The sequence below is a fragment of the Poecilia formosa genome, unplaced genomic scaffold (assembly GCF_000485575.1).
Source record: "Poecilia formosa unplaced genomic scaffold, Poecilia_formosa-5.1.2 Scaffold34, whole genome shotgun sequence".
NCBI lineage: Eukaryota > Metazoa > Chordata > Actinopteri > Cyprinodontiformes > Poeciliidae > Poecilia > Poecilia formosa.
The window spans coordinates 2,006,755-2,024,073 of NW_006799973.1; the positions used below are offsets into that span (position 1 = coordinate 2,006,755).

General features: G+C 38.2%; 1 protein-coding gene across 1 annotated transcript in view; it reads left to right on the plus strand.

Moving 5' to 3' along the window:
* Nucleotides 1-15,662, plus strand: part of clstn3 (calsyntenin 3) — a 35,386-nt gene extending 19,724 nt beyond the window's left edge. Inside the window, exons 10-19 of the mRNA XM_007550164.2 lie at nucleotides 825-984; nucleotides 1,563-1,622; nucleotides 1,738-1,886; nucleotides 3,022-3,170; nucleotides 9,118-9,344; nucleotides 9,452-9,613; nucleotides 10,665-10,810; nucleotides 10,981-11,116; nucleotides 14,229-14,413; nucleotides 14,499-15,662. Coding sequence (XP_007550226.1) covers nucleotides 825-984; nucleotides 1,563-1,622; nucleotides 1,738-1,886; nucleotides 3,022-3,170; nucleotides 9,118-9,344; nucleotides 9,452-9,613; nucleotides 10,665-10,810; nucleotides 10,981-11,116; nucleotides 14,229-14,413; nucleotides 14,499-14,651 — 1,527 coding nt within the window. The 3' untranslated portion in view covers nucleotides 14,652-15,662. The remainder of the gene's footprint in view (nucleotides 1-824; nucleotides 985-1,562; nucleotides 1,623-1,737; nucleotides 1,887-3,021; nucleotides 3,171-9,117; nucleotides 9,345-9,451; nucleotides 9,614-10,664; nucleotides 10,811-10,980; nucleotides 11,117-14,228; nucleotides 14,414-14,498) is intronic.
* The last annotated feature ends 1,657 nt before the right edge of the window (nucleotides 15,663-17,319 follow it).

The window sequence follows — 17,319 nt, forward strand, 5'->3', positions numbered from 1 at the left end:
GCTCCAACAACCACAAATGAGTGAAGCCAACTGAGCGCTGCATTTGGCATCACTCACATCGGCATGCCAAACGCTTGAAGTGTTTCCAACTGATGATAACTTGACTCTTTTCCCGATTCTTCCCCTAATTATTAACTTTTTGCTTTTCTTCAACATTACTAGATCAGTTCTTCTGTGCTTCTTTTTTGCGTATAAATAAAGAAACATAAATAAATTTAATTGAATTTAATGATATTTACATTAAATTAAATTTACATTGATATTTACATATTACTTTTGGGCACACAAAAGCAAGAGGGTTATTCAACTTTCAAGTGTTTCAGGAAACATTTTCATTCAAGTAACTTTGACAAAATATTCCTGACCTCAGTGTTCAGCTGTGCTTGCTGCACCATGTTTAGCATTAAGATGCTATTTTAGACTTGAATAACTTCATTTAGCGGAACTTGAACATAACAACAATCTTTTCCAGTGTCCCATCAGACCCATCAGTTTTTTGAAGGAAAAATTAACCCCACGTTGGCCAAGAGAAGTGGCGTCATTACTGTTTGTGTATCGGATTTATTGCCGTACCAGAAACACAATACAAATGTCTCAGGACTTTTGCATGTTAAAAAATGTGACTCATTGTGATGTAATTAATTAATTGAAATTAATGTGTTAAAGTCCCAGCCCTCATAAAAATACAGCTGCCCAGAAGAAGTTTTTCATTTTTGTCCTGTAGAAATTGTCTTAGTTTTCCTAAAATTAAAATTAAAAAGCTTAGATGTTCCTTCAGGGTTTTCTGAAGCTCTTGTTTGTTCTGTATTATATTTGTCCAACAGGTGTGTGACAGCGAATGGCATCATCTGTCCCTCAGTGTCCAGTTCCCATCAGTGACCCTGTATGTGGACGGCGTCACCTTTGACCCTGCCCTCATCCATGACAACGGCGCCATCCCGAACCCCGCGCCCCGTCAGAGGATGCTCATCGGCGCCTGCTGGGGTTTGTATTTTCATTTTTAATTTCATCCAAAGCTGAAATGTCATTTTAACAAATATCACCACCAAAGGTAGCCAGCTGCGGCTAATGACGTACCTTGAGGACCCACTACATCGCGTTCCTCATTTTACTCAGTGTGGCTGCTGCGTCTTGTCTTTAAGGCCTAATAATATAAATGAGTTATCAATTATTTAGAGCAGTAGAACAACACAGGGGGCAGGCAGCTCAGAGACACTTAAAGCAGAACCGCTTGTTAAAATGGGAAGCTCTGGCAGCCAATTACCGTAGAAAAGACACACACACACATACGCACGTTCAGTGTTTCATCCACTGTGTCTGCTGCTTGCGTGGTGGCAGCTGCTGCCAGATAATGAGGAGACGTTGCATTTTTGAAGATCCACTATAGTTTTCTCACTTCTGCATGCTTGTGGTATTTATTTATAGTCTGTTTCTGTATTTTTCCTGCTTTCTGTGTATCTTCGCACCCTCTGTCTGTTCGCACCATGCTCCTTTGAAGTGTCTGTCTCAGTACGGCTTATTGTTTTCTGTTTTTCTGCCTCTCTCTGTGGTTTTCCCAACAGAACCCGAAGAGAAGCAGAAGGAGATACTAAACAACACAATCCCAGAGGGAAAAGACTCAGGTGACCTCCCTTGTTTCAAAGAAACGCTAAGCTGATTGTCTTTCCTGTTGCTGATGCAACAACAAAGTGCAAATTACAAGCTGGTGAGACAATATCACGTGTTTTTGCACTTTAGTGAAGTTCGTGGGTGGTTACCACGGCCTGCTGTCAGGGGTGACAGTGCGTCCTGGCAGCGTGGAGCCGCACAGTGTGGTGGAGTGCTTGTACGCCTGCAGGGAGGGGCTGGACTTCGGAGACCTGGAGACTCTGGGTTCTGGGATGAAGGTAACGCCTCAGGAGAGCTGCAGGTGTTTGCTGCCGCAGGCGCTGGTGAACATACGAAATGCCTGAATTTCTACTGAGATATTTTCTACTTTTGTTTGGATTAAACCATAAAAAACAAGTTGATTTTAAAATTTAGGTAACCTATTATGCTTCCTTGAACATGTGATGATATGTCAGTAGAATACACGAAACATGATCATTACATTTTTTGCACAAAATCATTCTTAGACAATCAGATTTTAGTCTGGTCATTTCTACTTATATTGAGCTATCAGAATTAACTGTTTCGACTTATTTAAATACAAATAAGTTGCAACTCAACCTTTACACGTTCAAATGAAAATGTCTGCAAACTGCAAATTATACAACCGTACATCTTTAAAAAGCAGAAGTTGAACTGTCTGCACAACCAACAAGAATCCAACAAGTGGTTTCTGCAACAAAAAACTGAATAAGTCTTTTCCAGCAGCCGTTGTACAGCATATACAGTGGTAAAATGTGCTAGAGCTCCACTTGGGTTGCTAGGTGACAGGGCTAGGCTTGGCTTGGGTTGCTAGGTAATGGGCCATTCAATGTGACTTAATCTGGAGGTTTTTGAAACAACTAATTTTCCAGACACCAAAAATCATTAACTTATTGCCAAAAAACAGCTAGGTGGATTTCACTGTGTTTCCCATAGTTCCCATAATCCAGAAGTGCACTATTACTGCAAATTATGGGAAAATTACACAGTTTTAGAGATTTGCTGTGTGTCTCACTGACAGACTATGAGGTTACTGATCACTTCAAGGGTGCTTCTTCCACTGGATTTTATTTATGGGGTATTGGAGTAAATGTAGCTGTACAGAAATACTCTCTAAGCTTCTCCTATTTTTACTTGTGAAAGATTATAGAAAGCTTTATATAATTTCCATTTTCTTCATAGTTATTTTCTACTTTCTGTTGGCCTTTGAAATAAAATCCACTGAAAAATAAATGGGATTTTGTGGTTGTAATGTGTCAAAATCTGAGGATGTGAATACTTTTCCAAGGCACTACATGTTAAATTTTTGTATTGCTTTGAAGGTTAAAAGTCTAATTTGATTTCACAGAGGGGTAACCTGTATGGTAAAATGTCGATTACTTGTCCTTCCAGGTCCATGTGAACCCCAGTCAGTCGGTGCTGGTGCTGGAGGGAGACGACATCGAGAGCTTCAACCGAGCCGTTCAGCAGGTCACCTACAGAAACTCGCTTCGCTTCGCCACCCCTGGAGTCCGACCTCTCAAGCTCACCACTTCCCTCAGGTAGAAGAACATTAATAAAAACGTTCTATGAAATCTGAATCATTTGCAGCACCACAGAAAATTTAAAATGACATATCTTCTCCCAAGAAAAACTGAATGTAGCCGGGAAATTTGACGATAAACAAAGATTTAATTTAACTGTAAAAAGGAAACCTTTGATCCCTGAGTTCTCTTAATGCATAAGGCGAAAAGATGAAAACAATATGTCAAATATAAATACCTATGAAAAGCAGAGTCATGCAGTGACCTTTAGAGAGTTATATAAAGAGGTCAAAGTAGAGCACAAACAACGCACCAACCACAGCAGCGAAATAAAGACAAATTGTTCCAGGTCATAAGTGAAAGTGAATTATTGAAGAGGTTAGAGAGCTTACATTTTAAACAAGATATTTATACACATATCACAAAAACTATTTTTTCTCACTGTCAATAAATTCAACTTCCTTTACCAAAATTATTTCTACTTGAATATCAAAATAATGACAGTGATAAATGTTGATTACTTTCTTCAGATTGAGAAATTTAGATACACTAAGTTCACTATGCCTTTAAACAGTTTGATGTGAAGTCATGACTTTGTCAGCGTCGAATAAGTAAATTAGCTTTAGTTTACGCAGAATATGGACAGAAACATAAAATACTGACAGCCAGCTATCATTTAACCGGAGCTATTGTTGAGCAAATAAACAAGAGAATCTGTCTGTTTACGTTTGACTTTTTGTTGATTAGAAATCACACATTATCTAAAGTGTCTGAATTTATGATATAATGAAGTGTAGTCACATTATAAGTACAAAAACAAGTGCTTAAATACTCACAACTGTCACTTTTTGTGTCTTAAGCAGCAACAAGAAAAGCTCAAGCTAACTGAAACACAGGAGAAAAACCTCCACAATATATGTTTAGGGATAGGAACACAAATTACTTCTAAAATCTGCTAAATATGTTAAATAAATTAAAATTATTTTGGAATTGAAACATAAATATGCATTTTTTAAAGCTGGAAACAAAGAAGAAGCTAATGTTCACCAGTGTTGGCAGATCTTGTGAGAAACAAGCAACCAGCTCTATGGAGTCAATCGATGGAAACGGTCAACACAACATATTGTGTAAAATAGAGGCTGTTTGGCATATATGCACTCACTATGACATTATACATTAGCAACAGCAAAATTATTCTAAACACTTTTCTGATAAGAATTTTAAATAGTTTAAATTATTTAAATTATTTATACTTTTAAAGTGCATTTTGCAGACGTATCACATTGAACAGAAAGGTGCCATTTTTATTTATCCATATATATATATTGCTTCTTAGCTTGGTGGGCACATATTTCTTGATGCAATATGTCTCAGTGCAACTTGCCTTTGAGACGTTTCAGTATGCTCTCTTTCACTATTTATTATATTTTTTCCCATATTTTTCCCACTTACTGCGACTCATTCTCACGCTGTCTCATCACTCTTGTGCCTGTCACTCTGGGCTCTTGGGATGTGCCGAGTCAATTCAGGCAGGTGCAATAACCAGGAAATGGGGGCGTGGAAGAGACAACCAAACTGCTCTTGTTTGGTTTGTTGTGGGGAGCTGGTGTAGGTTTTTATGGGTTTTTCTCAAAGAAAACCAAGGCCAGACAAGCAAACCTCACATTCAAAAACGAGCCCAAAACACCAGCAACTCATGAGATTTACAAGTAACTTTAGAAAAAGACAAGCCCTGTCAAAGTTGTTTATAATAAGCTGACCTTGAAAGTTGGTGAAGTCGCATGGAGTCACTATCGGCAGCCAGGTTGATTTATCTGTGTAAAATGTATGTTATGTGTTTTATTTAGAGTGGAATTAGGGCAAAAGAAAGGAAGAGCGCCTGATTCTCTCAGAGTTGCATTTTTCCATTGATGGTCAGTCGGCCTCTGCACAGATCTGATGAAAAGATTCACTAATAGTTTAATTAAATACCGAACATTTACTTTTCCTCAGCTGTCAAAATATTGACTCCTTTGTGTGTTGCACTGCTGCTTCTTTGCTTCACACTGAGTCCATCTAATGTGGACCTTGACTCGGCTGAGATAATGACTTATGTGCAGTAAAGGTCGAACAGAGATATATACTAGCAGAAGATAACAAAGAATATCTGACCTCTTTGGTTTGCCTTCAATTACTTTATCTTTGACAGTCAGCAGCAGGTGGAGCCTGTTTATTGAATTAAGGTGAATGTGGGTTAAAATTAAATAATAAATCATTTATCTTTAGATTTTTATGGACTTTTAGCTTTAATGTCTAAAATGAAAGAAACTTTTCCTTATTTGTATATTTCTGGTTGTTATTTATTTGTGTTGCTATGCCAACTAAAAATCCCCCTACATATCAAATGTGTGTGCTAAATACATAATTGATCAAATACTCCATGAGCTTCCAATCATCTGCTGCTCCTAGTGCACAGCGCACATTCACTGTATGCCGAGCCGGCCCAAGGCACATGTGAGCTAAGCGGTTGCTTGGGGCCCAAAAGCATCATTCGATTTTACTCCATAGTGATAGATTGTACATTTTACGCATCTCTTCCAAATTTTACTAACAAAATATATTAAACCTGCTAACTTGTTTACTGTTAATTCAGTGTTTGTCTGCAAATGTTACTTCCAATAGTTAAATGAACATGCCACACTTAAATACCACTCTGCATTTCAAAATGTGAATTAATTAGAGCATCTTTGCTTGCTTGCTATTCCTGTGAGGTTAAAATCAAAGGCTATGATAAGTATGATGTCAGATAATTGCACATTACACTAATAGTAGTAGGCATGTTACACATATGGAGTCGCCAAGGAATAATGAAGTATCTGGTGTTGACATGTTAGTATGGGGGCCTCAAATTAAAATCTGCTTTGGACCCTGAAAAGCCTTCGCCGGCCCTGACTGCACGTAAACATTGAGAGTCTGTGCAAACCTGTATCCTGTTCCAGCTGTTTTGGGTTTTTTTAACTTTACAGAAGTTTTACTGACTGTACAAGTGGAGAAACTTATTATATTAGTTATTTTTCTCCGGGTTTAGAATCTGAAGTGTGAGTTTTTATGATTGGGGGATGGGATGTGGCAGCAAAGTTGATGAGAGAATCTGAACGAAGGAAAAAGTTTTTCCCAGCTTCTGCTGCTTCCCTGTAGGGCACAGCCAGCCGGCACTTTCACCAGCAGCCTGTGCAGATATTCTCATTGCTATCTTTAGACATGAATGTTTTAGTTGCATGTTTTTAGAAGATTAAGATGATTATGAAGCTATGCATCAAGCTGAGGGCTTTTTTTATCTGACAGTTTAAAGATCCCAGGGATTCAAGGGCATGGACAGATTTTTTTTCCCCTCTTTGCTTTCTGCTCAAGGAGAGTACTTTTTATTTTTTTCTTCACTTTGCCATGTTTTACTGCGTATGTGAAGCTTAGACTGATTTGAGCCCAGGAGTCAACCAGATGGCTGAACAGCAGGCCCTTCTGGAGAGGCCGATAGAAGCAGCTGCTTACTCTGATAGTGGATATATAGCACACACACTCACACCACTTAATCAGCTTAATACCCTTTCACATATGATGGTGAATTTTAGGGCAAAGTGGTAAAGAAATTGTTGCAATTTGTCATTGACTCAGTGTTTTTCTCTTCTTCCTGCAGGAAAATTACATTTTACGCAGCAGAAATGTTTTTGCACATTTGTTATTTTCAGCATCACAACAGATAAATGGCGACACGGTCACAGTGGAAAAGCAGAGCAGGGGAATAGGTTGTTTTTTTTTAATACTCTGCCTTGCTTTCTGCAGCTATTCTGCTTGGAGTTAAATCCTCACATCAAGGTGACACTGTTTAACCAGTAAAATAAAACCAACACTGATAAACTGTGAGGATTTCGTTTAGCATGTCACACTCTGTTTAAAGATGTTGGTGCACATGGGAAGAGGAGGAGTGAGCTGTCGGAGACGCTTGCCTAAAGTCATGTTCAGCATCGGTTTGATCTCCTCCCCATAAGCCTCTGAGCTTTTTAAAAATTAAAGCCAAAGAAAGATTCCCAAATTTAGTCGGTTTTCGCTGCAGCATCCGGAAAACCGAAACGCACAACAGTCGGATTCACTGATATGTTTGGTTTAATTTTAAAAGCTGACAAATTGTCTTCCCCTTATCACCAGACCATAAGGAGCTATAAACAAACAAACAGAAAAAAAGAAATGAAGGTTTCTGCTTCTGCCACAATAATATGGTTAATTAGAGAATAAACAGTCTTATCATCATCATCATCATCATCACCCTTCTGGGAATCTATAAACACTGTACACAGTTTAAGCCAATCAGTCTCACTGGTTATTAAAATATCTAAACTGTCTCTTTAGTGCCTAAAACATAAATTTCACCTTTTATTGAATTAACTGGATTTGGAAAGAAGAGAAAATGTCTTTAATAATTTACATAACTGGATCTGTTTGTCTTGTAAAATGTCTTGAGATGACGTGTTTTGAATTGCCGCTATATAAATAATACAAGCTGAATTGAAATAAACCGTGGAAATAACAAAAAACATAATCACTATATACTTGTTCCTGATTAACAAAATGCATGAATGTATGTAACCTTGTAGATTAAAAATCTCTTAATGCAAGAGAGACCTGGGCAAGACTGGGAGGAACACTGACAATTATGAATCATAGCAACAACAGATATCAAAACCCAATTAAAATAAAATATGGATAATAAATAAGGAAAAATAGCAAAAAGTAAACGCAGTCATAACAGTAAATGTAGGACTAAAATGCTGCTAGTCCAAACATTTCCAAATATGTTTTTTTAATAAACTGATAGTGACCTTAAATATATTAAAATAGACGATTTCCTTCAACTTTAAGTCTTGATAAATACAGAAAATAATAACTGCTGTCTATTGAGAGAGTTTATCAAAAGATAAATGCTCTTTTATGCACTGCAAAAAAAACAAAACAAAACAACATTTCTAATTTACGGTAAAATATTGGCAGTTGTGGTTGCCAGAATCTTACTGTATAAATGTGGCAAAAGTCTGGCAACCACAGCTGGGAAATTAGCTGTAAATTAGAGACGTGTTTTTACAGTGTAGATGAGAACGTAAAGTTTGGTTCCCAGATGTAAAGATGTGGATTATTATAACAGTCTAATTCAGATTTATATAACCTACTTCAATCTAAGAGAGGATAAAAACACACAAAATAAGAAAAATGTTTCAGAGCTGCCAAGCTAATCCATCAGCAACAGAGAATATTTACTACACTTTACTTTTTACTTGGACTTAGGAGAAGTATTTCTACTCTCACTTCAGTAAAATTGCTGATTACTCTACACTCTGTGAGTAACTTTGCTGAATGAAGAACAAACAACTTGTTTTAATCAAAACTTCACCAGACACAAAACACCTGCAGTTTTTGTTAAAGTTTCTTAAATTTAAAAATAATAATTTGGAAAAATGTTTCTTTTTCCTGATTTTGTTATTTATATAAATTATTTTCATTTTCACCTTTAAAATACCAAAATATCCATGTAATTTTATATTCTGATCTACCTCATGATGTAATTTTTAAATATTAAATGTTTGATCAGTTACTCAGTACTTGAGTAGACTTTTTACTAAGTACTTTTTACTCCAGTAATTTTTGGATGGCTGCTTTTTACTTTTACTTCAGCAAACACATGTTGAATTAGTGCTGCTTTTACATAAGGACATGTTTTGGGTACTCTACCCTCCTCTGGTAACATGTGATCTTATGTTTCCTGTTAAAGTCCAAATTTGCATTTGTGATGGTAGAACACAAACACTGAATTGTTCTACCGCAGTGAAATGTGTTATTTTAGTGTTTAACACGTTTCAATAAATTTAAATGGTTGATTGAATACTCCATTCAAAGGCTGTAAAATAAATCTGCTTTCTTGTTTGTATCTCTCTTGCAGGTGTTTCAATGAGGAAAGCTGCCTGTCACTGAAACAGCTGGAGGGATACCTGGTGGTTCTCCAGCCCGACGCCCCTCAGATCTCTCTGTCCGGGGTCGGCCCACATCTGGCCCGTCCGGCCCCTGAGTTTGAAGGACCCCGCGGCGTCCCCCTCTTCCCGGAGCTGCGGATCGTCTGCTCACTGTCACATGCTGTCAACACGGCTGCACAGGGCATGGAGGGCGGAGGTGAGCAAAGATATGGAGATTTAATGTTTATAATTCTTGAAACGCTGTTTAATTTCTTCTCAGAAACGTTTATGTTTGTTTTATTAATATTCTGCATTGCCTCTTAGCTCTGATGTCGGATGCCGTGGCTCACACTTTGGACGGATGTGAGGTGCAGCCGCTGGGGGAGGAGCTGAATCCAGAGCGGGAGGAGCTTCTGGTAGACATGGACGTTGTGCGAGAGCGAGGACTGGATATCATCAATACCACCGCTTACATCGCAATTACAGGTACCGCTGCTCTGCAGTACATTTTTAATATTATTTCACCTGTATTGATTCACAAAGAAGATAATTTTACGAAGCACATAGCAAGGCTGGACGATGTGGCTGAAAAACGTGTCATGATGTAAACACTTCATACCAGTCGAAGTTGATAACTGGCTAGAGGTAATTAATGATTAGTTTTTTGTTTTAAATAACTGAAATACAGCCAAACTTTCCTGTTTTATTCAAAGTTTTTACTCTATAAAGTTGTCTTTTATCATTATTTTTATTTTTAAGCCGTTACGAGGCACAGTGGTGAAACCTTAAACTGCCGCTGTGCCAGTTGGTCAACAAGTCGTAGCTAGACAACCAAAGACTGAGTTGCTAGGCAACCAAAGAGTGAGCGAGTTGCTAGGCAACCAGAGAGTGAGCGAGTTAGTAGATGCCACTAACCCCGCTTAGATGGCTGTGAGAGGTTGAGCGGTTAAACTCTTCCCTCTGCCTACATCTCCCAGAATGCTGTGCGGTGAGAAGTGTGTAATGAAAACTGTGCATAAAGCAGGAAAGGTCACACTGCCAGTTTGGCTGTATTCCAGATACTTACAACAATAAACAAATCAATAATTATCAGTATCGACTGAAATGAAAGGCTTACATCTTGACCCGTTTTTCAGTCATCTTGCCCAGTTCTAGCCCATTTTAACACATCGTTGTGCTCTGTGTTAGTTTTCTAGCACACATTGTTTCATGTTCATGTTTCACTAATTAGGTGATTTCTGAAGGCATTTGACTGTATTCGTTTATATTTGGAAGCAAAATGTGCTGAATACATATGCACACCACACTGACATTTTTGCAGGGAAAATCACCTTTACTTTCATTCATTTTCCAAGGCCTGGATTTGCTGCTTTGTGTTGCTCTGCTATGAAAAATCCCAGTAGAAAGTGAAAAAGTTCAGGGTGTATGAATGTTTTTGCAGGGCAGGATATTTGTTTCTGTTGTGACTGTCCAAACATTGTCTCCCTGTCTTCCTTTTCTTGCCTCTGGGATCTTCTTTCCTGTCCGTCTCCTCCAGGTGCTGAATCCATCTCTGTGTACGAGGACGTCCTCCGCTCAGTCCGGTACCGCCTGGCCAGAGGCTCTGGACGCTTCGAGAGGCGGTTCCGCCTGTCGTGCTCCGAGATGAATGGCAGATACACGAGCAATGAGTTGACTCTGGAGGTAACGAGAAACATCGCTCAAACAACATCCATAACAGCTTTCAGATCTTAGCCTTGACCTTTCGAAGCAATTTTCCCAACAAAAACTGGAAAGCTGATGATAGTCTTATAATAAATGTTCTATATTAACTTTCTAAGTTTTAAAGTTTCTAACGCTTTCACTACTTTCAGGTGAACTTCCTCCACTCTTTGGAAAGCCTATACCACCCTTCCCACCTGCTGGCCTCACAGCAGCAGTTCCTCCATCCATCTCATCATTCTGGAGAGCTGAGTGGACACACCTTGCCGAACCCACACCGCAACTCGGGTAATATTCCCTTAACCGCCTGATTGACAACTCATTTCTTACCCTAAAAGTTTAAGCCTTCCATGATGTAGCAGGAAATTTATTAAAGTGACCTATTATACTTCCTTGAATAGTTTAGTACATGTCTATGAGCTATACAAAACACATTCATTACCTTTTTTACACAAAATTATTCTTTGATGATAAGATTTTAGTCTGGTCAGTTCTGGATATGGTAAGCTCTTTTCAGAATGAGCTGTTTATGTTGTCTTGTCACTTTAAATTGAAATAAGTTGCTGCTGGCCACACTTCCAAACTCTTGCACATGAAAATGGCTGCAAACAGAGGCACAATTATACACACGTACATCTTTGAAAAGCAGACGTGGAGCTTTCTGCACAACAAACAAGAATGCAGCAAATGGTTTCTGGATGGTAATTAGAAATCAAAACACTTGTCTTTTCCAGCAGCTATTGTACAGCGCGTGTAGCGATAAAACCAGCTGACCAAATGTTAGGTGGGGTTGCTACCTAACATTACTGGTGTTGCTAGGCAACGGCACGTGCCTGCTGATTTGATGCATTACATTCTGAAGGTTTTTAAAACAAGTAATTTTCCAGACACCAAAAAACAGTAACTTATTGCCAGTAACCAGCTGGGTTCTTTCCAAGTGCTTGAGCTGTTTTTAGAGGCAATTGAGACCCAAATGAAAGTACAAAAGCTTGCAAAATATGAATTTTGCATAATAGGTCTCTTTTAAATATCAACAAAAAAATACAAGCTTTACTAAACAGAAAATGCTAATAAGAAATGTGTAGCGTAAATTTTAAAATTAGAGGTTGCTTTAGTTACAGTCCCAGGCGGCTGGTTCAGCATTCATGAAAAAGTGGCGGTTGATCTTGTTATTGTTTTAAATGACTGACACAATAATACTCTGAAAATCAGCCAGAAGGATTTGACATTAGGCTGGGCCTCCATGCACGACTCCCAGGTGTGACATTGAGTGGATCGCAGAGGCCTGCAGAGGGCAGCCAGGCTTTCTGAGCTGAATACCAAACAGTGGAACCCAAACTGACATGCAGCTAAATCCTGGAGGTTGACAGAGGGTTTGGGTCAAACAGGTGAGCAGGCAGGGTGGCAGGAAGGCTTATTGATGACGGATCGAGCATCCTGACTGAGGCATTTGGCTGGTTCAGCTTTCAAAAGCTGCAGAACCAACACATAGCAACATGAGCAAAGAATCACTGGACTTTCTAAAAATGTAAAATAGTGACCAGATCTAAGCTTTTGTCAAGGACCTGCAAATCAAAATGAGGAGCAGAGGAGGAATGCTGCAGGAGTTGGTTTGTCTTTCATTTGTATGTGTAGACAAAAGAGACACTCAGAGTGAACAACCAATAATGTGAAACCAAAGATTTAAAATTAACGTTTTTCTCAATACTTAAAAATGTTAATGTTGTTATAACAAAGTTGCTAAATTTCTACTCTGTTTCTCTGTCTTGTCTTTCAGTGATGCAGGTAAATAATTAGCACTTTAACTTTTCAGTCAGATTTCATGTTGTTTAGATGGAAAGTTTTACCTTTTTTCAATAAAGGTTGTCTCAGAGGAACAGGCTGATGGTAGCAACATATCAATAAACATGTTTGACTTTCATTAAGATTGAATCAAGAAACAAAAGCATTTAATCTGTCCTGAATAGAGATAAAAGAACAAGTTGTCTCCTGTTTAATGACCTCTCAGCTAGTTTATGGCCATCTAATGAACTGGTCTATAAATACATCTTTAAACTTAATGCATTTCCATAAACGGCTCCAAGAGTCATCAGGATATTAATGGATCTGGAGGAGAATTTCACAGGAATAGAAACCCTCATTTTGTGACAGAGTTGGCAGGACCTTCATGTGTTTGAGCTGAAATCTTAATAATGTAGATCCATTGAGGTAAATTTCATTCAGTTAATGTGAATATTAAAACCAGCAGGACAACTTTTCAGGTCTTTTGTTGATTGTACTGATGATACGTTGACACGTGTATCTTATAAAGATCAGCTGCAGCCAGAAAATTAAAACCCCAGGAACATTTTCTCACATCATAACCACAAACTCTGATGTATTTTAATGTTGTGATAAACGAAGGGTATCCAACCTGTGGCTCCAAACCTCGAGTGGCTCTTCGTATCTTCTGCATAGGGTCTTAATAGCGCTAGCTAAACATTATTAAGAAACAACCATTTTTAATATAAATAAACCAACAAATGTGGGTTTGAGCTGTTTTTGTTTTTCAAGACAGATCTATTGAATTTCCACCAATGAATGACAGTAAAAGTGCCAGTAATGCTTTTTAAAATCTATTTTTCTTCCCAATTATTTACATAATTTTCCATCAATATCAACATTCCACAGAAGGAAATTTATTCAGCCTCTTTTTGCAGAAGTTTTATGTTTTTCTTTACTTAAAAACCTAAAAATAACAACATTGCATATCGCAGTGGCTGCTGTCCCAAGTTTGTTTCCCTTTGCCGTGTGTTTTTCCCTCTTCCTTTTTTCTGTTGTATTACTGTAAAATAAAGTCCACTAGTGTAAGAAATAAATTAAAAAAAATACACGACTAAAAATAGGAATAAATTGATGGTTCTTTTTAAAAAAGACATTTTTAATGTAGATGTCCACCAAGATGTCCTTTTTCTTTATTGAAAAGGCCAAGTAACATTTGCAGCCTGAAATGTGTTTAATTAGCTGGACTGAGGGTAAAATTGGCTCTTTAGACAGTGAGGAGGTTGCAGTGTGGCATTTCCATTCATCGCCTTCAGATTCACTGTTTGTCTCTAAGAAGTTGGCACGTCTACATAAATACAACTTCTTCTTCTTTTTTGCCCATTCTCTTTCACACAAACTCATCTCAGTAAGATTGGATCGAGGACGTCTCAAAACATCAGTTTTCTCAACAAACCTTTACTCATCTACCAAGTAGAGGACTACAGAGGACCATTCTCTGCATTGTTCTTTTATTTAAATAGAGTTATCAGAATAAAGGGTTTAAATTTAAATGCACACCACACTTTTCAGATGCTCATGTTCAAAACTTTTACAAAAAACATGGGGAATTGTCACACTTTTTCTTCATTTCTTTTAGTGGTTCCAGGAGCAGCCACCGTCATCATTATGGTCTGTGTGGGCTTCCTGGTTGTCATGGTGATCCTGGGTGTCTTCCGAATTCGCTCGATCCATCGCCGAGGTGAAGGCTCCAGGGGCGGGGCTAAAGAGGGCAGCAACCAATGGGACGACTCGGCGCTCACCATCATCGTCAACCCAATGGAGGTAGAGGTCATCTCCCGCTGATTGATGTCTGGATAAATCGATTTATTTTTTCGCTTATCCACTCCGCCCTCCTGTTTTCTCCCAGTCCTACGAATCCCGTATGGGCATTTCTGCTGACACGGAGGGCGATGGAGAGGAGGAGGAAGAGGAGGCAGCGGAGTCACCTGACGACGCAAGCGACGACCAGCGTATCATCATCAAGAAGGAGGGCAGAGACGGAAACGCCCGCCGCTACTGAGCCGCATCTCTCCATAAATCAGCTCCCCAGTCACACACTCCGACACTTTTAATATCAAACTGACGCCACTAGTATAAGGAATGTATGCTTACAAACACTTCGCACAACACAATCACCGTAATACTCTCGACGCTCAAACGCCATATGTGACCTATAGCCGACAACAGGCTGTTGTTCTCCACTTAAATGTTCAATGGCACAATGTGTACAGTTAATGTAATTTACCCGCCTAACAAACCCCCTCCACCAGAATTGTTTGTGGTGCACTCGTTCTAAAGCAGAAATCTGTGTCTGTATAGTGTAACGCTGGTTGAAAGGGACTGCTTAATCATCAAGAAAAATATTGATTGTATTCTATCCTCTGTTAATGAGAAGAATGAAGCAAAATGTCAGCTGGAACAAGGCTTTGAGTCGATCCTTAAGCAAAGACACAATCCTTGATCCCGACACATCTTTGAACCTCTTTGTTAGACTCAGAAAGTCTGTGCACAAGCTCCCCTCTCCCTCTCTGCGTCATCTCCTCTAACCACAGAGTGGAGGCAGTGAGATTAGACGCACTTAGCTGTTCAAAGGAAACACCTCAATGTCCTTGCAGTTTTATTTCCATTTATGTAATAAAGTGGATCTGTAATGTGCACACACCCCTGTTAAAACACATTTTAAAACCTTTTCTGCTACCAAAGACATTTAAGCTGTAAAATTCAACTGAAAAACAAACAAGAAAAACACAATAATCTCACCTCATAACTCCGGTTCCCCTTATCTAGAAGCATCTTTTAATTTCAGTGCTTTCTGTGATGCTGAGAAATAAAATCCATCTTGATCTTCAGCTTTTCATCACACATGAAGATTTTGGATCAGACCTGACTGCCATTTGGAAGAGATTAAAAAAAATGATCAGTTTCTCTAGATGAAAACCCCACAGCATTATGCCTCCTCCACCTGAGGTGGGTGCAGTACTCAAAAACTGTACTCAAGTAGGAGTAGCATCACTTCAACATATTTACTTCAGTAAAAGTAAAAAAGTAGCAAGAAGCTACTCGAGAGTAAAAAATTATTTGGTAAAAATGCTACTCAAGTACGCCGTATCATTTTTGGATTTAATATCTAAAACTTACATCAGCAAATAAACCAAAATATAAAGTTATGTGGAAATGTTGGTATTTTAAAGATCAAAATGAAAATAATTCATATGAATATGGTTACAAAATAACAAAATCAGGCACAAAACATAATAATTTCCAAATTTATTAAATTAAATATAAACTTTAACAAAAACTGCAGGTCTGTGTCTGGTTAAATTTTGAAAGAAAGTTTGTTCTTCATTCAGTGAATTTACTCAGATTGGGTAGGATATCCAAACATTTTACTCAAGTAAGAGCAAAGAAGAGTAAAAATACTCCTAAAAATATTTTTTTTACAAAAAGTTACTCAAGTAAATGTAACTAGCTACTACCCAACTCTGGCCACTAATTAGCTGCCTTATAAAATACAAACTGTGGCTGTAACTAAGAGATAAAAACATCGTTCTATTTTTTATTTATTTCTGGTTAATTAGATCCACTCAATTGTAATTGAGGATATGTGCATTAAAGCCTGAAATTGAAGCAAAAAAGAAAAAAAAAGACGTGTTTGTTTCATGGTGTAGGGATAAAACCATATCACTACAGCTATGTTGAATTTACAGAATAAATGTCACATTTAGAGGTGAAGAATAATTTTAATTATAGGGGGGGATGTTCACCTTTGAGATCCTCTGTAAGACTGGTTTACTTTGCAGTATTCTATATTGATCTCCTGATAACCAACCGCAGACCTCAACATCCAACACAAGCACTCCTGCTGCAATACTCCAAAATAAAAGCCCCTACGCGCAAAAATTGACGTCGTCAAAGTTTCAGGAGTCTTTGCAGCGCTGCAGCTTGTGCCACAAAATAAGAAAACAGCACCTTGACCTCTCTGACCTCCATATAAATGACTCTCATGTCACTGTTTCACTCGCTACACTGTACTGCAAACACACATATACACACACACACACAAGCACCATCCATGACCCCCACAACCCCTGCTGTTTCCAGAATGTCCGCTCAGCTTGGGCAGTTTTGATTGTATTGATTGTAATGAATTTTTCTGTACATACAACAATGACTATTGCGATATTATTGTTATTGCTGTGGTTCTTATCAATGCATTCACTCTTTCTCTTTTACTGCACATTTCTGAGAGGGAGCAGATTATGATTTATTTTTCCATTTAAGGAATCACCTTTCCAGAATCAGAAAATAGTATAATGATGATAGATATAATAAAGAGTAGTATTAGTGATAAGGATGATTATCTTTGGCTTGATGAGTGTATCCTGATTTGTGTGTAATATTGTTGTAATTTAAGAATTTGCATCACCAAAAAAAAAAACAACGGAGGGCACATTGTTGTGATATTTCAATATGTCTTGCTCATTTTCTTTCATCGGGGGATTTTATTTTTTGTCCACGTTTAAAAATAAATTGTTTTTTTGTTTTATTTTGGTGTTGTTTTTCTGTTTCCTTCCCGCTCCATCTGTCATCTTTGGTTCAGTGAATGTACAACTGTGTGCTTCTCCTCACCTTCCCCTCCCTCCCAGCCTTTCTCCCCTCACCTCTCCCTCCGTGTCTCTTGCTGTCTG